Below are 25,159 nucleotides of genomic sequence, written 5' to 3'. Positions count from 1 at the left end.
GATTTAATCAAGTTACTCATTCTCCGGTCAAAATCTTCAATCTTCAATACGGTGCAATCTTTGAAGAACAGGATGTATTCAAAAAGATGCACGTGCAGAAGAAGAAGAAGTGAGCCTACCATACTCCAAATAGACACTTCATAAATACTATATCATATATAATAAATCATTCTTACTACATACACAAAAAATTTAAATTATAATGAATACTAATTAAAATAAATGCAAAAAACATATTGGAATATAGTACACCAAAAGAAAAAAAAATACTACAAATAATACGAAATAAAGAAGCACAAATTGGATAATAAAGTAACTATGATTCCTTATTTATAAATGGAATATCTGCATAATTAAGAGTATGGAAAACCTGTTAACTGTGGTTTTTAACATTATTAGAGCCCTATAGACATGAAATAACACCCCTATAGTCACCTTCACACTCATATTAACCAATATAATAGACCAGGACTAATATAGTACAACAACAAGGTTCCACTGTGTATGATAGCTAACATTACTAGCTAAAGTTAGCCAAATTCACTATCATTAGCTGACAATAAGCATAACTTGAGCTAACCACAAAACAGCATGATTTATTCATTAATATATTTGAAATTGAAGTGGAGAGCCACGACCGGACGTTCGATGATCGCTAACTTTACCAGCTAAAGTTAGCCCAAATTGCTATCATTAGCTGACAACAAGCATAACTTGAGCTAACCAAAAAAAAAGCATGATTTATTCATTAGTAATATATTTGAAATTGAAGTGACCGGACGTTCGATGATCGCTAACATTACTAGCTAAAGTTAGCCAAAATCGCTATCATTAGCTGACAACAAGCATAACTTGAGCCAACCACAAAAAAAACATGATTTATTCATTATTAATATATTTGAAATTAAAGTGGAGAGCCATGACCGGACGTTCGATGATAGCTAACATTACTAGCTAAAGTTAGCCCAAATTGCTATTATTAGCTGACAACAAGCATAACTTGAGCTAACCAAAAAAAAGTATGATTTATTCATTAGTAATATATTTGAAATTGAAGTGACCGGACGTTCGATGATAGCTAACATTACTAGCTAAAGTTAGCCAAAATCGCTATCATTAGCTGACAACAAACATAACTTGAGCCAACCACAAAAAAGCATGATTTATTTATGATTAATATATTTGAAATTAAAGTGGAGAGCCATGACCGGACGTTCGATGATAGCTAACATTACTAGCTAAAGTTAGCCCAAATTGCTATTATTAGCTGACAACAAGCATAACTTGAGCTAACCAAAAAAAAGCATGATTTATTCATTAGTAATATATTTGAAATTGAAGTGACCGGACGTTCGATGATAGCTAACATTACTAGCTAAAGTTAGCCAAAATCGCTATGATTAGCTGACAACAAACATAACTTGAGCCAACCACAAAAAAGCATGATTTATTTATGATTAATATATTTGAAATTGAAGTGACCGGACGTTCGATGATAGCTAACATTACTAGCTAAAGTTAGCAAAAGTGCTATAATTAGCTGACAACAAGTATAACTTGAGCTAACCACAAAACAGCATTATTTATTCATTAATATTTAATATATTTATATCATATATCTATTATAAATAGAAGTGGAGAGCCATGACCGGACGTTCGATGATAGCTAACATTACTAGCTAAAGTTAGCAAAAATCGCTATCATTAGCTGACAACTTGACATAACTTGATGATAGCTAACATTACTAGCTAAAGTTAGCCAAAATCACTATCATTAGCTGACAACTTGACATAACTTGATGATAGCTAACATCACTAGCTAAAGTTAGCCAAAATCGCTATCATTAGCTGACAACTTGACATAACTTGATGATAGCTAACATCACTAGCTAAAGTTAGCAAAAATCGCTATCATTAGCTGACAACTTGACATAACTTGATGATAGCTAACATTACTAGCTAAAGTTAGCCAAAATCGCTATCATTAGCTGACAACTTGACATAACTTGATGATAGCTAACATCACTAGCTAAAGTTAGCCAAAATCGCTATCATTAGCTGACAACTTGACATAACTTGATGATAGCTAACATCACTAGCTAAAGTTAGCAAAAATCGCTATCATTAGCTGACAACTTGACATAACTTGATGATAGCTAACATTACTAGCTAAAGTTAGCCAAAATCGCTATCATTAGCTGACAACTTGACATAACTTGATGATAGCTAACATCACTAGCTAAAGTTAGCCAAAATCGCTATCATTAGCTGACAACTTGACATAACTTGATGATAGCTAACATCACTAGCTAAAGTTATCAAAAATCGCTATCATTAGCTGACAACTTGACATAACTTGATGATAGCTAACATCACTAGCTAAAGTTAGCCAAAATTGCTATCATTAGCTGACAACAAGCATAACTTGAGCATGCCTTCCAATGAAATATAATGCGTATACAATACATTTGAACGCCCCATGCATTACCTAACCAAGGCAGACAGCACCTTTGATACTGTAAGTAAATAAATATTCTATTTATATTTCCTCCCAAAAATATATCCAGGACAAAAAAGCCCCTGAAAAACCCGAAGCTATTAGTCATGGCTCACATATGATTGTGTTATTGTGGCGTAGACAAGCGAGGCCAGTGGAGCATTAGGAAAAGGCCGGCAGCAGGTTCCCATTCCCGTTTTCATACACAAAAAAGTTATACCGTGAACACAATCTCCTACTTTATATCGTCATATTAAGACGTATAATAAACACGCGGGCGTGCACCTAGCGTCACAGGGGCGATCTGCCTCCCACTTCCCCCCGCCCCCCCTACGCCCACACCGGGGCGATGAAATGAACATTAAATAAGACTGTTCCCTCACTGTCATTGTTGTCTGAAAATGAATTGAAGCAACTGCGGGGCCAATGTTAATGCTTTGTTTTAGCCAGCGGCTGGCACATGAAACAAGCTGCATGAGGCACTGAGCTGACAGTAGCCACTGGCGCTGGGAGAACACACACACACACACACACACATACACACACATAGACACACACATACATACACAAACTGGCATGCATGCTCGATGCCTAGCAAGCAGACAGCAGATGAAATTCCAGCTGAAGACAGCTTCCCTGCAGGAGTATTGGCTTTGCGGGATGGGAAAGCTGATTGCATTTGCTCCGTCTCCTTTCCTTACCATCGATTCCGAGTTAAACATGTCTGAAATTGCTCATTACCACAAAAATGCCCTCATTTAAATAAAAGAGTAATCAAGCCATTATTAGCATGGACGTGTCATTGTCATTCAAGCACAGAGCAGCCTTAAGCTCTCAACATCTGACGGACTATCGATCCGAGGGGGGGGGGGGGGTTCGCTTGACAGCACACTGCAAGATTGACATGTTAGCAGGGGGGGGGCATGACATCAGCTTTAAAGACAAAAGACTCAATAAAGTCTTTTTAAAGGGGGAAACGGTGTCGGTAATGACTGGGACTTTGGCTTTATCCAGGAAGTGAATCCAGGAAATCCAGGAGCTAACCTAAGAACGTCTTAGTCCTTAGTCTTGGTTCGTTATTATGGATGCCCCCCCCCCCCCCCCCCCCCCGTCACTCCGATGGCGTAAATATGGTGAATATTACTCACAAGACCCTCAAAGCTCCAAACAAAATACACAAAACTATGCTCACATGCGACAAGCTCACACGCCAACAGGATGACATACTTCCTGGACACTTCATTAGGTACATCTGCATAATGTACTCGGACAGGAACTGGCGTCCTTCATACTTCCTGACTTCTAGTGGGTCGTTTGAGTGGCTCTCAAATATCCTGTCCTTTAATAAAAGGACTTGAGCTTGTGCCCTCCCAATTCTAACAATTATATTTTAAATATTTGAACATTCATTCATTTTTGCAGGGGGTGCTGGAGCCTATCCCAGCTGTCTTCGAGCAAGAGGCGGGGTACACCCTGGACTGGTGGCTAGCCAATCACATGGGCACATATAGACAAACAATTATTCATTCATTTATTTTCTACTGCTTATCCTCACAAGTGTTGCAGGGGTGCTGGAGCCTATCCCAGCTGTCTTTGGGCAAGAGGCGGGGTACACCCTGGACTGGTCACCATCAAAAGGCACATATACTAGACAAACATTCATTCATTTTCTACCGCTTATCCTCACTAGAGTTGCGGGCATGCTGGAGCCTATCCCAGCTGTCTTCAGGGCAAGAGGCGGGGTACACCCTGGACTGGTCACCATCAAAAGGCACATATACTAGACAAACATTCATTCATTTTCTACCACTTATCCACACTAGAGTTGCGGGCATGCTGGAGCCTATCCCAGCTGTCTTCGGGCAAGAGGCGGGGTACACCCTGGACTGGTGGCCAGCCAATCACAGGGCACATATAGACAAACAACCATTCATTCATTTTCTACCGCTTTTCCTCACGAGGGTCGAGGGCATGCTGGAGCCTATCCACACAGAGATGGCCGAGTGTGGAATTGAACTCGGATCTCCTAGCTGTGAAGCCTGTTTACTAACCACTCGCCTGCCATGCAGCCAATATTTGTACAATATTTTTTTACTAAGACATTATGAACTGGTTTTAATTGGGGCTGTCGAATAATTGAAAATTTGAATAAGATTAATCACAGTTAATTAATCATGATTAATCAACGATAATTAAAATATAAAAATTTTTACTATATTTAATGAACAGAAAGAAAAATGACGGGTCAGGATTATATATATTTGTATGTAGTAATAGCGAGCTCACAGGCCACACAGGTAGGAGAATCGGGTTCGATTCCCTGCTCGGGCATCTTTTTGTGGAGTTTGCATGTTCTGGGTACTTTGTGAATGGTTGTTTGTCTATATGTGCCCTATGATTAGCACCCCCGCCTCTCGCTCGAAGACAACTAGGATAGGCTCCAGCACGCCCGCGGTAGAAAATGAATGAATGTACGGGTCATTGTGGTCATTCCCGCCACCAAGCATGGAAAGATGGGAGTGACTGTTATTTAATTTAATCCTCCTCTTTGTTATTGAAATACCAGGATTACACAAACATCTTCAATTCAGGTGATAATTCCGATAAAAATGCCAACACAACAATACATTGTTTTGAGTTAAAATGACCTATTTCTCCTGACTCCCCGGTAATACAAACGACAGTCTTGTCCGTCTTATCTGTCATCATTCTCCATGAAACAGGAAGTAGCCTCTAGAGTCAACAAACAAGCCTTGGCAGAGGTCGGCATTGTCTTCTTTGTAACGCTATCATGGCCGGCATGCGAGTGCACGCGGGAATGAATACACTCCACGAGTTGATCTCCACCACCATCTTCTGAGAGTTGATAACGGGATGTCGCTAATGAATGATAATGTAGAAAGACAAGAAGCTTGTACGAAACGGAGCGGAGATTAACTTGACGTCTGTCATCTCCTGCATTAGATGGAGGTGTGAAAGACTCGGTGCGTGTGTATAAATAAACCCAACGTGCGAGTGGCTAATCTGATGGCTGCGTGCTAGTGTGTATGTGTGTGTGATATGGTGATGTGTAACATGATCTTAAAGCGAGAGTAGTATTACGTACAAATTTCAGTTTTTCTGTCTTTCTGTTTGGGAGTGCGCGGCGGGGGGAAAGAGACGAGATTGCGGTGGGAGAGGGGTGCCGATGCACAATGCCGCAGCTATTCCCGAGTCCCCCTTCCTAGGCTTTTCCACGCAGACAGGCAGACAAAAAAACGCAGCTCACTAGCATGCACATGCACACACCTGCCAAGCGTGGATAAAGGAAGGATTACAGTGTGTCAGAAAAGGAAATGGGGGGGAAAGAGTGGCATGAATCCCTACGAGAATTAGCACAGCTATAGTGACAGACATGTCGTTTTACATAAATAAACATGCACGTGCACAAAGCAGAGATCATTGTCGTATTTTCGCAGGGCAGAATGCACTTACTCAAAACGGAATCAATCTGAGTAGGCTTTTACATTTTGGTGACTGTAGAACAGGGGTCTCAAACACCTTTAACATGTTCATGTTAAAGGTTAAATAACTGTTAATAGTTATCCTCCCTATCTGTGTGGAAGTGGTAAGTTTTTTGGCGATTTAAGTTTAAAGGAAATAACTTGAAGGCTACCGTTTAGGTCGCTAGCTCTCTAGTTTGCAAGTTGGCATGTGTCTCAAGACCCTGCAGTTGCGCAATATGGTGTAAATCAGGGGTCTCAAACACGCGGCCCGCGGGCCAAATGTGGCCCGCAGGACACTAGTTTGAGGCCCCCACTCTGATATGAAAGTTTAATGTTAGTGCGGCCCGCGCAAGTTTGATATGGATGCTGTATGGTATCATGTACCCAGAAAAAGATTATTACGTTTCATTCATTTTCATGTAAAAGGTTAAATAACTGTTAATAGTTATCCTCCCTATCCGTGTGGAAGTGGTAAGTTTTTGGCTATTTAAATTTAAAGGAAATAACTCGAAGGCTACCGTTTAGGTCGCTAGCTCTCTAGCTTGCGAGTTAGCATGTGTCTCAAGACCCTGCAGTTGCGCAATATGGTGTAAATCAGGTGTCTCAAACACGCGGCCCGCGGGCCAAATGTGGCCCGCAGGACACTAGTTTGAGGCCCCCGCCATGATATGAAAGTTTAATGTTAGTGCGGCCCGCACAAGTTTGATATGGATGCTGTATGGTATCATGTACCCAGAAAAAATTATTACGTTTGATTAATGTTCATGTTAAAGGTTAAATAACTGTTAATAGTTATACTCCCTATCCGTGTGGAAGTGGTAAGTTTTTGGCTATTTAAGTTTAAAGGAAATAACTTGAAGGCTACCGTTTAGGTCGCTAGCTCTCTAGTTTGCGTGTTGGCATGTGTCTCAAGACCCTGCAGTTGCGCAATATGTTGTAAATCAGGGGTCTCAAACACGCGGCACTAGTTTGAGGCCCCCGCCTTGATATGAAAGTTTAATGTTAGTGCGGCCCGCGCAAGTTTGATATGGATGCTGTATGGTATCATGTACCCAGAAAAAAAATTATTAAGTTTGATTAATGTTCATGTTAAAGGTTAAATAACTGTTAATAGTTATCCTCCCTATCCGTGTGGAAGTGGTAAGTTTTTGGCTATTTAAGTTGAAAGGAAATAACCGTTTAGGTCGCTAGCTCTCTAGTTTGCGAGTTAGCATGTGTCTCAAGACCCTGCAGTTGCGCAATATGTTGTAAATCAGGGGTCTCCAACACGCGGCCCGCGTGATTGTAAAAGTACCAGATGGAGGGATAGGATTTTATAAGCTTTGCTTCTTCCTACTCCTTTTGGACATGTGGAACTGTGAACTGATTATGTGATGCATTCAATTGTAATCTGATGCATGTTCAAATGAAATAAAACCATTAGCATTACCATAAAGATGTTCTATGGTATAAGAAGTTTATTAAAGATGAGCTGCAGCACTTTAAGGTTCCACTCAAAACAGACCACCAAGGAAGTTGGCTCATCTTCACGTCACGTCATCTTAAATATGCGTGTTGCCAGTTTTACTGAATCATTATATGTCATGTCGCCATCTTGACTGCGACTATCATCAACTATTTGCTGTTTATTCGCTCTGAGAGAAAGCTGCTTTTGGTCTAGCCTGAATGGAGTTAATAGGGGTACGTGTTTTGGAGAGGAACATCTGTGAGCGGCAATTACAGTTTGGAAAGAAGACCGCCTACAGGCTCCCTAAAAACCAATCCCTCCCTAACCCTTTTCCTTAATGTGTGTTCGCTGCAGAGGCTGAAGGAACTCAAGCAGCGGGAGTTTGCTCGCAACGTGGCCTCAAAGTCATGGAAGGACCAACGCAAGCAGGAGAAAGCTCTCCGACGCCTGCACCAGCAAGCACAGCTGCAGCAGGAGAGTCAGCGGTGAGTGCGTGGCGCCGTTTGCGGCTGCGTGCGTGCGTGCGTGTGTGCGGAGGTTAGAGTGCGTCACATCTAGTAAATGTTTCGAAGATTTGATGGATGCATCCGCAGACGTGGGAGCACTCAGTTGGCCTCCAGGGGCCACAGGTGAAGTAAACACAACATGAGGACACTCTCTTGCTTACGAAAGGGGAAAAAAAACATATCTGAAATTACAAGGAAAAGTCATATTTCAGAAGAAAAAAAGTTGTAATATACAAGGTGAAATGTTATCGTTTCATAAATTTGGTGTTTCCACACATCAAAAACGATGTTAGCGCTACCATTTAGCCCACAGCGATACTTCATTTTTGCTGTTAATTGCTTCATGATAAGGATTTCTTATTTATGAATGGAATATTTTCATTCATTTTCTACCGCTTTTCCTCACGAGGGTCGCAGGGGGTGCTGGAGCATATCCCAGCTGTCTTTGGGTGAGAGATTATTTTCATATTTAAATAAATTTATGACATTGTAATTATAGTTTTTAACATTAGAGACATCTAGACATGACATAGCACCCCTATAGTTACATTTTCAGTAGTAATACCCGATATGGTAGATATAATCAGAGGAAATAAGCAATTTAAGACATAAATATGACTTGTGCCTGTGTTGCTATAAATGTCTCCCTGACGCATGAACAGGAAGTGACGTTCAGGGGTTTAGATTTTAGTTTTTTCAGCCAGGTACGTGACAAAAATAAACAAATTTGGTGTTTCCACACAACAAAAACGATGTTAGCGCTACCATTTAGCCCACAGCGATACCTCATTTTTGCTGTTAATTGCTTCATGATACGGATTTCTTATTTATGAATGGAATATTTTCATTCATTTTCTACCGCTTTTCCTCACAATGGTCATGGGGGGTGCTTGAGTCTATCCCAGCTGTCTTCAGACGAGAGGCGGGGTACACCCTGGACCGGTCGCCAGCCAATCACAGGGATTATTTTCATATTTAAATCAATTTATGACATTGTAATTACAGTTTTTAACATTACTAGAGCGCTATAGACGTGACATAACACCCCTATAGTTACATTTACAGTAGTAATACCCCCATATGGTAAATATAATCAAAGGAAATAAGTGATTTATGACATAAATATGGCTTCTGTGTGTGTTGCTATAAATGTCTCCCGGACGCATGGACAGGAAGTGACATTCAGGGGTTTAGAGTTGAGTTTTTTCAGCTAGGTACGTGACAAAAATAAACAACTTTGGTGTTTCCACACAACAAAAACGATGTTAGCGCTACCATTTAGCCCACAGCGATACTTCATTTTTGCTGTTAATTGCTTCATGATAAGGATTTCTTATTTATGAATGGAATATTTTCATTCATTTTCTACCGCTTTTCCTCACGAGGGTCGCGGGGGGTGCTTGAGCCTATCCCAGCTGTCTTCAGGCGAGAGGCGGGGTACACCCTGGACCGGTCGCCAGCCAATCACAGGGAATATTTTCATATTTAAATTAATTTATGACATTGTAATTACAGTTTTTAACATTACTAGAGCCCTCTAGACATGACATAGTACCCCTATAGTTACATTTACAGTAGTAATACCCGATATGGTAGATATAATCAAAGGAAATAAGCCATTTATGACATAAATATGACTCGTGGCTGTGTGTGTGTTGCTATAAATTGCCTTATTTCCCAGACGCATGGACAGGAAGTGACGTTCAGGGGTTTAGAGTTGAGTTTTTTCAGCCAGGTACGTGACAAAAATAAACAACTTTGGTGTTTCCACACAACAAAAACGATGTTAGCGCTACCATTTAGCCCACAGCGATACCTCGTTTATTGCTGTTAATTGTTTTATTCTTATTTATGGAATATTTTCATATTTAAATCAATTTATTACATTGTAATTACAGCTTTTAACATAATTAGAGCCCTCTAGACATGACATAACACCCCTATAGTTACATTTACAGTAGTAATAAATGGCTGTGTGTGTGTTGCTATATATGTTTCCCGGACGCATGGACAGGAAGTGATGTTCAGGGGTTTAGAGTTTAGTTTTTTCAGCCAGGAACGTAACAAAAATAAAATAAAAAAAAATAAAAAAATAAAAAAAATTTCAAAAATTACAAAAATTAAAATTTTAAATTAAATTTACATTAATTTAATAATAAAAAAATATTTATTTGATTAATTTTATAAATTTAAGAAAAACTTAAACTATATTAGGAAAGCAGGAAGTGAACAAATGTAACAGTTACTGATTGTAAAAGTACCAGATGGAAGGGTAGGATTTAATAAGCTTTGCTTCTTCCTACTCCTTTTGGACATGTGGAACTGTGAACTGATTATGGGATGCATTCAATTGTACCTTGTGTTAATATTACATTATTATTATTATGATGCCTGTTGCATGATCATTCAGACCTGCAATAAAAGCCTATTGTTCCAGCAATCAAAATTGGAGGAGTAGAGGGTTTTATTTGAGTAATTTATCAATTTTATGACTTTTTTTTCCCTTGTTTGGTTCTCAGACCCCCCTATTCAGAGTCAGCGAGTACATGTGCTTGGTTTTAGAAAGCCACGGTCTTTCTGTGAGACTAAACTGAAGATGCTCTGCATCATCTGTCATTGCAGAGTCCAAGGAAGGACGTACGAGCTAAGAAGCGCCGTGAGGCTTGTTAGCCACCAGCAGCAGCAGCAACAAAATCAAGACAGAAGCACGGAGGAGCACAAAGCCTGCAGCCCCGCGGACAAATGCGAACCCTTCAAACACACACAGAGGGCCCCGGCCAAACAAGGCACTACATCTCCGCTGAGCCACCGGCGAGGAAATCCATGCCGGCCCCCCCACTCCCAAATACCGCCGGCCCCTCCGGCGGAGTCGCCGCTAATCACTCATCCAGAGTCCAATACAGATTGTCCTGCAGTGAATCAGCAGCCTCATGCGGGCTGCCAGCTGCCTCTGGAGGGGCGGGGGCGAGCCGGAGGCAGACGTGGGGTGTCCTTCTGTTTCTCGCGTAGGGGGCCTCGGCTGGAGCCCTCCGCTTCGGTTTTCTCTGACCAGGAAGAAGAGGAGAAAGAGAGGCGGGAGCAAATGAAACAGCGGATAAAGAGAATTTTGGAGGACTTAGACCGGGAAATTGATAGTGTCGGACAAAGCAAAATGAAAGCGAAAGAAGACGAAAGAAAAGAAAATCACAGCAACGATGAAGAATCCGCGGAAGCGCAAGTCGGCGTCGGCGTGCACGTGTCCGTCGTAGCTAAAGATGGCTCCACCTGCGTTCCCTGGCCTGTCAGTTTACTTAACTTCACCAAATCCCGGCCGTGCATTTCTTACAGCTGCAACCCAAACAGCACAAAGCAAAACCAAACGCCAACCGAACATGAGCGCCGGTCACGTGATCCCTGTGATGAATCAAATCCACGGCGGTCTGCCGCTCTTACGCCTGACGCTCGTTACCACGCGGGGAAAGAAGCCGCGGAGAATGTCAAAGAAGAAGAACACCTGTTTGTCGAGAACAAAAAGCTTTCATCGTCGGGGGGAGGATCAGAAGGAGCGTCACGCATGCTAAGTATAGAGCATCGTGTGAAGGCGGCCTCCTTTCCGTTTGACCCCACTCGTAGTGACAGCTCCAACACAAACCCCCCGACTCCCGGAGGAGACGGATTAGTAGGCGCAACAGGGATCGGGAAGGGAGCCGTCGCAGCCCTGAGCTGTAAATTAGAATCCGTCACCGAGCTCGACACACACAGGATATGCATCAAACCATCCAGGTGTGAGAGCGGCGGCGTGACGACGTCACGGCGCCCCGACGCTCCTCGTGTTCCCGGTGGCGTCTCACGCAAGAAAAGTAAAAGCAGCACAAAAAATCCGGGGAAAAGAAAAAAACACGGAAAAGTTGCTATTAGGTGTAAAGTAAGGAGTGTCGTGTCTGCGGTTAAAAATGGCCGACCTAGCGGAACAGAAACCGGGGGGAGTAGCGGCGACGAAAGAGAGGTGTGGTTGGGAAAAAGGGGACTATGGAGAACAGGGAGCAGCTCTCTTTCCGGGAGATCCGAGGCCGAGCCGGTTTACGTCTCTGTCAGGAAGAGGGCGCCCCACAGCGGCCGCCGCTCGCTATCCCGGCGGCACGGGGACCGCGGCCACACCTTTTCCCAACTCGCCACATGCGCCCCTGACGCGTCTCTCCGAGGATCTCACTTACACTCGTTCTCCCCGGGATGTAACTCAAAGCTGTTTTGGGAATCAGGTCACCATAGCAACCCCAGGAGTTTCATTGACTGCAGTTACCCTGACAACAGCTGCGGCGGTAGCCCGGCGAGAAAGAGAAAACTCCTCCATAGGGACAGAAGATTCATTCACGGGAACCGGAATACTTGGAATCGCTGCGAGGGGACGGACAACGGGAGGCGGATACATTCCAAAGACAGAGATTTGTTTTCAGACTCGGAACAATGGGAGTGGAATGGTGAGGAGTCTGGATGGAGATGCAGAAACAGGGATGAGGGTCGGGAGTGGGGAAGTAGGGCCACCCCGAGTCCGAGCACCAGGCACAGGACCGGGAGGGGGTTAAGTACTGAAGACATGGATTGGGATAGGTGGACATTGGGAAGCAGTGACAGCTGGGAAGACCGGCAGACGCGCAGGTCTATGTCCGGCTCCGGGACTGTACCCGAGAGCAGATGGAGCCCTAACTGCATGTGGGGGTCTTCCCGGTACTTATCTAGTCCGGAATGGTGGACAAGCAGGCGTGTGTACGGTCCTCCAGGAGAATCCAGTCACAGTCCACGTTCCTGGAGCCCGTGTAGCAACTCCAGTGTCTCGGAGTTGAGTTGGGAATGGAGCAAGAGCAGCACCTGCTCAGGTACGACTTGCCTGGTGTCCGAGGTACCAACTGAAGCAAAGACGCGGAGACGTTCCAAATCTCCATTCCCTACCCACAATTCCTTATCAGGTCTAATCCCAGAACCCGACACCAAGTCCCTGGCTGGGGAGACTAAATTCGGATGTCCTGCTTCCATGAACACAGACACAAGTGATCCGGTACCACAGAAACCGATTCGGACTTTGCTTCTCCCCCTTATTGGGAAACTCCCGGCAATCCAAAGAAAGGCTCGACGGAGAAAAGAACAGTTGGAGAGGAGTCAGGAAAAGGATTCCGAGGACGGTTCCAATCATAAATTGGATGTCGGCTTGGCAAAACCAAGCAGTCCGCCAAAAACATGTGCGGTGGAGATCGGGACTGAGGACAAGGACACCGGTGGCGAGACCGCCACGCCAATCAGCTTTACCGCAGAGGAGATGGACAAGTATCGCCTCCTGCAAGAGCAGGCCAGAGAGCACATGCAGAAAGTTCTAGAACAAACTGAGGTCCACGTGAACTCCACCGCGCGGGTGGACGACAGCAGGCCTTCAGACGGGGGCCGCGCGCCCCCGACTTCGTTCAAGTATCTCCAGAATCATTATGACACAATGCAAACGGACCAGGTCCTCCAAGAGAATCCGCTTCACGTGAACCTACAGGAGGACTTGATGCAACCGATAAACATGGGCGCCCCCAACGTTCCCCACCTGGCACTAACCCCCCCTTTAAACAGCCTCCATCATTTCATTTTACAGCACGCCGCCTTCGCCGCCTCGCCCGACATCCCGGTTCAGCCCGCTCACTCCCTCAACCACCATCACCTCCAACCTTCACCGTTCCCACTCTCCTCCTTGTTCCCCTCCATTTTTTTCTCTCACCACCCCTTTCCTCTCATCCCTCCTCCCGCAGCCGCCGCCGCCGCCTTCCCCGTGACCCCGCTCCCCGCTCTCGCTCTGCCGCCCCTCAACCTGCAGTCTTTCATGGACAGAGTGTGGCCGCTGAGGTTCCAACAGAAAGCCTTGTGACGTTCATTTTAAATGTCTGTAGCAACAAAAGAGCATGCTGTTGGTATCGGGGATGTTCTACCATAGAGGTAACACACACACACACACACATAAACACATACACACATGCACACGCACAGCTCACCTGTTGATTCATTTCTCCACCGCCGCCGCCGCATTGCAGGCAACATTGACACAAACTGACTTTGATCATTTTTTTTTCTTCTTCTATGATTGGAGCTCATAATAAAGAGAAAGGTGCACCTGCTATTCAAGGACAAGCCGGGGCTCGTGTCATCCTTTCTCTTTTTTTTTTTTTTTTTGGTGACCAGCTGCCTTTTGAAGTTTCGCCTTCATGTCTCTGGCGAAGAAAGAAAAAAAAAAACGCCGCGCTACGGCGTCGCCTTTTCCTGACGCCGATCTCAGTCAACTTTTAACCGACGTAAATAAAGTCGCTCCGTCGGCCGGGATGACGTAACGTATATAAGGAACTGTACTTGGTATATGTGAGTGACAGGACGAAAAGCTCTGACTCACTTTGGTTCCACTTGTTAGTCATATTTATTACATATTTGGGTCAGTATGGTAATTGGTATTGATTATATAAGTAAATTATTAGTAGTAATAATCATGTACCATTATATCATTCATTCATTCATTTTCTACCGCTTTTCCTCATGAGGGTTGCGGGGGTGCTGGAGCCTATCCCAGCTGTCTTCGGGCGAGAGGCGGGGTACACCCTGGACTGGTGGCCAGCCAATCACAGGGCACATATAGACAAACAACCATTCACACTCACATTCACACAAAAAAAGTCTCCTCCCATTCCATGTGGAAGTGGTAAATTTAAGTTTAGGTGAAATAAATTTGCGGCTAACTGGTCAGCACGGTGGTTGAGTGGTTATGGACAATTTGGAGTCACCAATTAACCTAGCATGTTTTTGGAAACCGGAGTACCCGGAGAAAACCCACGCATGCACGGGGAGAACATGCAAACTCCACACAGAGATGGCCGAGGGTGGAATTGAACCCTGGTCTCCTAGCTGTGAGGTCTGCGCACTAACCACTAGACCGCCGTGCCACCATTATACATCATTAATTTTCTACCGCTTATCCTCACTAGAGTTGCGGGCATGCTGGAGCCTATCCCAGCTGTACCCCAGAGGCAGGGTACACCCTGGACTGGTCGCCAGCCAATCACAGGGCACATATAGACAAACAACCATTCATTCATTTTTCTACCGCTTTTCCTCACGAGGGTCGTGGGGGGTGCTGGAGCCTATCCCAGCTGTCTTCGAGGCGAGAGGCTGGGGTACACCCTGGACTGGTGGCCAGCCAATCACAGGGTCACATATAGACAATGGACTGGATTTTTATTGGTAACAGTTCAGAACCTAAACGGTTTGTTTAAAAATGTAGCTTCCCAGCATGCCTTGCGGCACCAGTATTTGCAGATGTTGTAGATTGCACAAGTTTAAAGTTAACATAGTCGTTGACTATGTTTAGCTAGCTGCTACGTATCATTTTGGCGTTGGGGGGTATAAGTACTGCTGCAGTCGTCGCTAGTACAACCAACCACCATTGATGCCTTCATGGCAGGAGATGTGAGAAGGAAGGGAATCAATGTGTCATCAATGATGCAATAAGGTTGGTTGTTTTGTTTCCTTCTCATGAGACGGGTTAGTCAAGTGAAGGAGTGAAGCCATGAAACAGAATAGGTTGCTTTAGATTTCAGCCTTCAATAGATGCAGAGAAGGTCAGATAGGATATCAGCCTGAGATTCACTCACTGGTCACAGCATTCGGTAATGTAGGATTAGGATTAGGATTAGGATTTATTGTATTGCTGGGTTAAACTGTCACCATCCTAAAACTACAATATTTATGTAAAAAAAATACTGTTTGGAAAATGGCCACCAGTCCAGAGTGTACCCTGCCGCTCGCTTAAAGACAGCTGGGATAGGCTCCAGCATACAACCCGCCACCCAGCTGAGGATATGTAGCAAAGAAAATAGATGGATGGTTGCAGCCCAGTCTCTGTATATATGTTATGTGCTCCATGATTGGCTGGCTGGCTGTCACCCTAAGAGTTATCTGGGGTAGACTCCAGCATACCCGTAACCCTAGTAAGTATATTAGCATCGAAAACAGATGGTTGCAGCCCAGTCTCTGTATATATGTATGTGCCTGTGATTGGCTGGCTATCACACAAAGCGTTATCTGGGATAGGCTCCAGCATACCCGCAACCCTAGTGCAGATACGTAGCATAAGAAACAGATGGTTGCAGCCCAGTCTCTGCATATATGTATGTATGTGCCCTGTGATTGGCTGTCTGGTTTTCACCCAAAGAGTCATCTGGGGTAGACTCCAGCATACCCGCAACCCTAGTAAGTATATGTAGCATTGAAAACAAATGGTTGCAGCCCAGTCTCTCCCTATATGTATGTGCCCTGTGATTGGCTGGCTATCACACAAAGTGTTATCTGGGATAGGCTCCAGCATACCCACAACACTAGCACAGCTACATAGCACAGGAACTAGATAGTTGCAGCCCAGTCTCTGTATATATGTATGTGCCCTGTGATTGGCTGGCTATCACACAAAGTGTTATCTGGGATAGGCTCCAGCATACGCACAAAGCTAGCACAGCTACATAGGAAATAGATAGTTGCAGCCCAGTCTATGTATATATGTATGTGCCCCATAATTGGCTGGCTGGCTGTCACCCAAAGAGTTATCTGGGATAGGCTCCAGCATACCCGCAACCCTAGTGCAGATACGTAGCATAAGAAACAGATGGTTGCAGCCCAGCCTCTGCATATATGTATGTGCCCTGTGATTGGCTGGCTGGCTATCACACAAAGAGTTATCTGGGGTAGGCTCCAGCATACCCACAACCCTAGTGAGGATAGTAGCATAGAATATAGATGGTTGCAGCCCAGTCTCTACATATAAGTATGTATGTGCCCTGTGATTGGCTGGCTGGCTATCACAAAAAGAGTTACCTGGGATAGGCTCCAGCATACCCGTGCGACCCGAGTGCAGATAAGTACCATAAGAAACAGATGGATGCAGCCCAGTCTCTGCGTATACGTATGGATGTGCCCTGTGATTGGATGGCTTGGCTATCACACAAAGTTATCTGGGATAGGCTCCAGCATACCCACAACCCTAGTGCAGATACGTAGCATAAGAAACAAATGGTTGCAGCGCAGTCTCTGCGTATACGTATAGATGTGCCCTGTGATTGGCTGTCTGGTTTTCACCCAAAGAGTAATCTGGGATAGGCTCCAGCTCACTCTGAACCCAATCCCCATTAAAAGTGAATGCATGCTTGTAATATATAAGACTATAAGCATGTTCTACATTGTGACCCTACGCCTCAGAGTATCTCCGTGTTCAAATTTAGGCAGAAAGAGAGAATCCCTATCTTTTTTTTTTTTTCTTTTCCGAGACAGGAGATCAAACAGACTGTGTGAAATATAGAGCAGCAATAATTAGCAGCTGTTACAGCATCAAACCTCCACATCTCCACCAGCCTCTCCTTATCCCACAACTTTCATTCTGACATTCCTCCATCTTGCAAAGGGGGAGATGACGCACAACAGCCGACAACAACAAGGCTGACCCTCAATCTTTTCTCCCGAGAAAGGAAACAGGAGGACGTAAAGGATGTAAAGCGAATCGTCGTGTCACGTGACACGACGGAGCGCTTTATAATAAAGCAATAAACACACAAGGGAGCATCACACATACTGTAGGAGCCAGGTGGTAATTAATCACAGCGTTTTCTGTCATTGACTGATTAAATCATTTCCAAAGCCTTGAGATTTGCCTCCTGGTGTGATGTGTGTGTGTGTGTGTGTATATATGTGTGTGTGTGTGTGTGTGTGTGTGTGTGTGAAGGGGGCTGATTTATGATGGAGAGTGAACACTTTTCTCTCTCAATCTCTCCTGTGAATTAATGAGGTAGAAAAATAAAGGCTGGCACTCAGTCAAATATTCCAGCAGTGACTGCAGCATCGCTATTGGTAACACATTTGCTTGTATTGTGGACACACACACACACACACACAGAGACACACACACATACACATAAGGACCCCTCACGGCGACAAAAGCAACTCATCGACCTAAACGGCAAAAATAAGAAAGCGCTCTCTTTTATTGTAATTGCGGTCCTCTGTGATTGGAGCAGGTCGGCGGTCGCTTTTGGATTCATCCCCCCCCCCCGAGCTCTTCAACAAAAAGCCCGATTACGTATTGTTCGCTTAAAATTTGACAAAATCGACACAAAAAAAATCACGGCTCTTAGCGGTACTTCGCTATTGCTGCTTTTACGATAAATGCAGGCCGTTATTCCCAAATTGGGAATACGTTTATTGATAATTGTTATATTAAATACTGTGTATTTGTTGCTCTATTTACTGGCATATACTCCCATGCATCAGGTGAAGTCATGTAGGGTGCTGGAGCCTATCCCAGCTGTCTTTAGGGGGCGAGAGGCAGGGGTACACCCTGGACTGGTGGCCAGCCAATCACAGGGCACATATAGACAAACAACCATTCACACTCACATTCATACCGATGGACAATTTGGAGTCGCTAATTACCCTAGCATGTTTTTGGAATTAAAATTAAAATTAAAATTAAAATTAAAATTAAAATTAAAATTAAAATTAAAATTAAAATTAAAATTAAAATTAAAATTAAAATTAAAATTAAAATTAAAATTAAAATTAAAATTAAAATTAAAATTAAAAAAAACACGCCGATGGTGGAATTGAACTTAATTGTTATATTAAATACTGTGTATTTGTTGCTCTATTTACTGACATGCATCAGGTGCCGTCATGTAGGGTGCTGGAGCCTATCCCATTTTAATTCAAAATTAAATTTAAATGTAACTGTTTAAATTTAAATTTAAATAATTTAATTTAAAAATTTAAAACAATAAAAAAACAAATTTAAATAAAAAATTTAATTTATTTTTATTTATATATTTTTCAAATGATTTTTTTTTAGCTTTAAAGGGCAAAAAGTCACTCATGTGTGCATTAAAATTAAAATTAAAATTAAAATTAAAATTAAAATTAAAATTAAAATTAAAATTAAAATTAAAATTAAAATTAAAATTAAAATTAAAATTAAAATTAAAATTAAAATTAAAATTAAAATTAAAATTCCCACGCCGATGAACTCGGGTATCCTAGCTGTGAGGCCTGCGCGCTAACCACTCGAACACCGTGCAGCCTTAGACTGCAAGTTGTACTTTACAATGGATTTAGGGAGGTCCGTGGGGTCGGTGATGCTCTCAAATGTCGTAGAACGGCCCAAGGACATATTACTTACACTCACGTACTTAGGTATATATATATATATATATATATATATATATACAGTGAAGAAAATAAGTATTTGAACACCCTGCTATTTTGCTATTTCTCCCACTTAGAAATCATGGAGGGGTCTGAAATTTTCATCGTAGGTGCATGTCCACTGTGAGAGAGATAAACTAAAAAGAAAAATCCAGAAATCACAATGCATGATTTTTTAACAATTTATTTGTGTGATACAGCTGCTAATAAGTATTTGAACACCTGAGAAAATGAATGTTAATATTTGGTACAGTAGCCTTTGTTTGCTATTACAGAGGTCAAACGTTTCCTGTAGTTTTTCACCAGGTTTGCACACACTGCAGGAGGGATCTTGGCCCACTCCTCCACACAGATCTTCTCTAGATCAGTCAGGTTTCTGGGCTGTCGCTGAGAAACACGGAGTTTGAGCTCCCTCCAAAGATTTTCAATTGGGTTCAGGTCTGGAGACTGGCTGGGCCATGCTAGAACCTTGATATGCTTCTTACGGAGCCACTCCTTGGTTTTCCTGGCTGTGTGCTTCGGGTCGTTGTCGTGTTGGAAGACCCAGCCACGACCCATCTTCAATGCTCTGACAGAGGGAAGGAGGTTGTTCCCCAAAATCTCACAATACACGGCCCCAGTCATCCTCTCTTTAATGCAGTGCACTCGTCCTGTCCCATGTGCAGAAAAACACCCCCAAAGCATGATGCTACCACCCCCATGCTTCACAGTAGGGATGGTGTTCTTCGGATTGTACTCTTCATTCTTCTTCCTCCAAGCACGCTTATTGGAATTATGACCAAAAAGTTCTATTTTGGTCTCATCTGACCATAAAACTTTCTCCCATGACTCCTCTGTATCATCCAAATGGTCATATGCAAACTTAAGACGGGCCTTGACATGTGCTGGTTTAAGCAGGGGAACCTTTCGTGCCATGCATGATTTCACATCATGACGTCTTAGTGTATTACCTACAGTAACCTTGGAAACGGTGGTCCCAGCTCTTTTCAGGTCATTGACCAAGTCCTGTCGTGTAGTTCTGGGCTGATTCCTCACCTTTCTTAGAATCATTGAGACCCCACGAGGTGATATCTTGCATGGGGCTCCACTCCGATTGAGATTGACCGTCATGTTTAGCTTCTTCCATTTTCTAATGATAGCTCCAACAGTGGACCTTTTTTCACCAAGCTGCTTGGTAATTGCTCCGTAGCCCTTTCCAGCCTTGTGGAGGTGTACAATTTTGTCTCTGGTGTCTTTGGACAGCTCTTTGGTCTTCGCCATGTTACAAGTTAAAGTCTTACTGATTGTATGGGGTGGACAGGTGTCTTTATGCAGCTAACGACCTCAAACAGGTGCATCTGATTCAGGATGATACATGGAGTGCAGGTGGACTTCTAATGGGCAGACTAACAGGTCTTTCAGGGTCAGAATTCTAGATGATACACAGGTGTTCAAATACTTATTTGCAGCTGTATCACACAAATAAATTGTTAAAAAATCATGCATTGTGATTTCTGGATTTTTCTTTTTAGTTTATCTCTCTCACAGTGGACATGCACCTACGATGAAAATTTCAGACCCCTCCATGATTTCTAAGTGGGAGAAATAGCAAAATAGCAGGGTGTTCAAATACTTATTTTCTTCACTGTATATATATATATATATATATATATATATATATATATATATATATATATATACGTACATACATGGAGGTGTATTCCGGGGGCTGTAATAGCAAAATACGAGGCAAGAAAGCACGTCTAATTCCCTGGTAATGTTATCTCTGAGAGACAGATGTTCCTCAAAAGATTAGGACGTGGATTATGGCTCACATTCTCACGCACACGCATTGAGAAAGCGTCAATACAAAACTAAAAAATAAAGTTTTTCCAAACTGGAGAGCAACGCAATAATCACCTTGAGCTGTACCGGGTTGCGAGTACGAGCCTATCTCGTCGATTGCAGGCCTGTAAATTGTCTCCGAGGTCAAATGCGCTGCCGGCTGATCCATCGCGTACAGGAAATGGTTCCACATCACACATATGCTAAAGGTCACATGATTAATGGCGTCCCACAGTGGCTGTCAGGAAAAACCCTCGGCTTCTATTATGTCATTAATGCACGGTCATGGCCGGAATGTCACGCAAGATGACTGACGTGCACTTCCTGTCTGTCAGTGGACGGCGAGTACAATATGGCTGCTACGCTCGGTTTGTTTTGTCCGTCAGTTCTGAATGCTGTCAATCAAAAGCAGCCGAGCAACGTCCAGGAAAGCAGTCTCAAGCTCACAAGCGATAGATTATTATATATTATTATTATTATATAGATATATATAAGACGCCCACTTCCTGCATATGACCAGATCTTTACAAGTACTTCTAGTACTTCTATTCTATGTATATTAAGGAATTGTTAGTAGTGAAATTGAAATTCCATGGTTGTAATTATTAAATTATTGCAGTAGAGTGATACAAATATTGCTTAACATTTGGTATTTTGATTAATAATGTTGGATAAGAGCAATATCCTCATATCCGGTGTGGAAGTGGTACATTTGCGACTTTTTACTTGTGTCTTCTTTCCCCGCTCCATTTGAAAACCTTTCTTAAGTTTAAGTTTAAGTTTGAACTCGGGTCTCCTAGCTGTGAGGCCTGCGTGCTAACCACTCGCCCACCGTGCAGCCGTTGTCAGTCCATTCATTCATTCATTCATTCATTTTCTACCGCTTTTTTCCTCACAAGGGTTCACGGGGGTGCTGGAGCCTATCCCAGCTGTCTTTGGGCGAGAGGCGGGCTACACTCTGGACTGGTGGCCAGCCAATCACAGGGCACATATAGACAAACAACCATTCACACTCACATTCATACCTATGGACTATTTGGAGTCGCTAATTAATTTAGCATGTTTTTTGGAATGTGGGAGGAAAACCGGAGTACCTGGAGAAAACCCACGCATGCACGTGAAAATAATTTATCCTCATATCCAGTGTGGAAGTGGTACGTTTGCGACTTCTTACTTGTGTCTTTTTTCCCCGCTCCATTTGAAAACCTTTTTTAAGTTTAAGTTTGAACTGGGGTCTCCTAGCTGTGAGGCCTGCGTGCTAACCACTCGACCACCGTGCAGCCGTTGTCAGTCCTCACAGCTAGGAGACCCAAGTTCAATTCCACCATCGGCGTGTTTTTTTTTATTTTAATTTTAATTTTAATTTTAAATTTGTACTTGTATTTTAAAATTTAATTTTAAAATTTAAATAAATTAAAATTAAAATTAAAATTAAAATTAAAATTAAAATTAAAATTAAAATTAAAATTAAAATTAAAATTAAAATTAAAATTAAAATTAAAATTAAAATTAAAATTAAAATTAAAATTAAAATTAAAATTAAAATTAAAATTAAAATTAAAATTAAAATTAAAATTAATTGTCTACTCAATTAAAATGAAAATTAGACTACAAGTTGTACTTTACAATGGATTTAGGGAGGTCCGTGGGGTCGGTAGTGGTTTGTATGACCCACTTGGTACTATATAGTACATATTTGGTACACAATTACATAATACTGCTAACGCAATGTTCTTTAACCAGCACTTTTCCAAATGACCTTGATGACATATATGACCCTTTTTACATTGTTGTGCCTTCTCGAGAAAGCCATTCTCGTCCGGACGGCGCGGAGGCGAGCTACAAAGCGAGTGTCCTTTCCCTCGTGATTGAATACACGTCCTTGTGTACCGAGTGCGTTCTCCATTATCAGCAAGTAAAAATACTCCAGCGGTGCTGATGCTGACACACAGGTGAGAGAACGGCCATGGATTTGGAGATTACCCCAGGCTTTGTGCGTCCACCATGGCCCACTCACAATAGGTCAGCTCAGAATAACTGGAAAGGGCTGACCGACCATGTTCACTCACCCCTGGAGTCATTAATCACACAACACACACATACACAAACACACACACACACACACAGTGGGAAAAGGCACGGCAGAGCTTGTTGTAATTATGTAGCCAAATGCTAGATGACAGCCTCGCTCCGGGTAGTCAGTCCTCTACAGCCGCAGTCCCGCGACATTATCATACAATACAAACTAGGGATGAACAAGTATCCATTGTGGAGAATGCTTTTTTTTTGACGGATTCGAGTATGAAACGAGTACATTTTGTTATACGAAAATGCTCATTATGTATTCACTCTTCAGTCACCGCCTCATTCCCGTACACGGTCCAATTATTGGTGTTGCGTCTATTTCGGTTTGTATTATATATATTATTATATTATATTATATAAAGTTAATTGTCTCGTAATGTACGCGGTGCATTTGACAAGACAGTCCCTATTTCGGTTTGTATGCTGAATGCCAAATAAGCCCCTCTACCTGCCCACACGTAAAACTTATTATAAAAATTATTATTATTTATTCAAAATTATTTAAATTATGCTGTACATTGTTCATATTTTGATGTAATCTATTTATTCTCCACATTATTATTTATTATTATACGGGAGCCAGGCAACGACATCTAAAGTTACTAATCTCGTAATGTACGCGGTGCATTTGACAAAACAGCGCTGTTAGTCACTTATGTATGAGGGGGCAACATGGCCGCTTTTTTCCCGTATTTCGGTTTGTATCTAAAGTTACTTGTCTCGTAATGTACGCGGTGCATTTGACAAGACAGCGTTGTCAGTCACTTATGTATAAGGGGGCAGCATGGCCACTTTTTTGCCTATTTCGGTTTGTATCTAAAGTTACTTGTCTCGTAATGTACGCGGTGCATTTGACAAGACAGCGCTGTTAGTCACTTATGTATGAGGGGGCGTCATGGCCGTTTTTTTTCCCTATTTCGGTTTCTATCTAAAGTTACTTGTAATGTATGCGGTGCATTTGACAAGACAGCGCTGTTAGTCACTTATGTATGAGGGGCATCATGGCCGCTTTTTCCCCGTATTTCGGTTTGTATCTAAAGTTACTTGTTTTGTAATGTACGCGGTGCATTTGACAAGACAGCGTTGTTAGTCACTTATGTATGAGGGGGCATCATGGCCGCTTTTTTCCCTATTTCGGTTTCTATCTAAAGTTACTTGTAATGTATGCGGTGCATTTGACAAGACAGCGCTGTTAGTCACTTATGTATGAGGGGCATCATGGCCGCTTTTCCCCCGTATTTCGGTTTGTATCTAAAGTTACTTGTTTTGTAATGTACGCGGTGCATTTGACAAGACAGCGTTGTTAGTCACTTATGTATGAGGGGGCATCATGGCTGCTTTTTCCCCTATATCGGTTTGTACCTAAAGTTACTAGTCTCGTAATGTACGCGGTGCATTTGACAAGACAGTGCTGCAGGAAACATCAACTAAAAAAAAGCCGCCGCCACACCAACAACACATCACATCCCGTCAAGCGCTGATAAAATGCAGCTCGGCAACACGTATCACGCGTATCGCAGCCATCCCATCGGAGACTAGCATCTGTATATTTTCCTCCGGAGCTTTAATTCGACAACTCCTTAGACGCAAACGGGCACACAATCGCAACACCGCATCAGAACTCGTTTTTATTCCCGAACTGGTTCCTCAGCTGGCTGGGTGCCGGATCAAAATCAGGACCTGCGTCTCAGATAAGGTTCCCGTTTAAGAGTTATGGAATCCTACAAAGGGGATTCACTGCTGTTGGATGGGGTTCAGTGTGAACGCCTGTCATATCTAACAATTCAGAAATACCATATATTTATATCTTATATTTTTTTTAAATATAAGAGTAAGGTAATTTATAAGGTAATATATTTAAAACATTGTACGACACAAGAAAACAAACTGTAAAAATGTGCCTTTAAGTCTTGACATTTAACTCAAATTTGACAACATGAGCATCTGCCGTGGTGTAAATGATCATATTAAATCATATTAAATCATATCAAATCATATTAAAATCACTGACGATGAAAGCCGCCTGTGACCTCAACCCCGCCCTCGCCCTCTCGAGTGGCTCGGCTGTCATTTTGGCATT

The 25,159-nt window shown here is 42.7% G+C and overlaps 1 protein-coding gene across 1 annotated transcript in view; it reads left to right on the top strand.

The window, feature by feature from the left end:
- LOC131136912 (G patch domain-containing protein 8) overlaps positions 1-18,607 on the top strand; it is a 64,208-nt gene extending 45,601 nt beyond the window's left edge. The window contains exons 3-4 of the mRNA XM_058084254.1: positions 7,784-7,914; positions 10,558-18,607. Coding sequence (XP_057940237.1) covers positions 7,784-7,914; positions 10,558-13,813 — 3,387 coding nt within the window. The 3' untranslated portion in view covers positions 13,814-18,607. The remainder of the gene's footprint in view (positions 1-7,783; positions 7,915-10,557) is intronic.
- Positions 18,608-25,159: the final 6,552 nt, after the last annotated feature.

The sequence above is a fragment of the Doryrhamphus excisus genome, chromosome 10 (assembly GCF_030265055.1).
Source record: "Doryrhamphus excisus isolate RoL2022-K1 chromosome 10, RoL_Dexc_1.0, whole genome shotgun sequence".
Taxonomy (NCBI): Eukaryota; Metazoa; Chordata; class Actinopteri; order Syngnathiformes; family Syngnathidae; genus Doryrhamphus; species Doryrhamphus excisus.
Note: the sequence above shows the minus strand (reverse complement) of the source record. Positions and strands in the feature narration are given on the sequence as shown.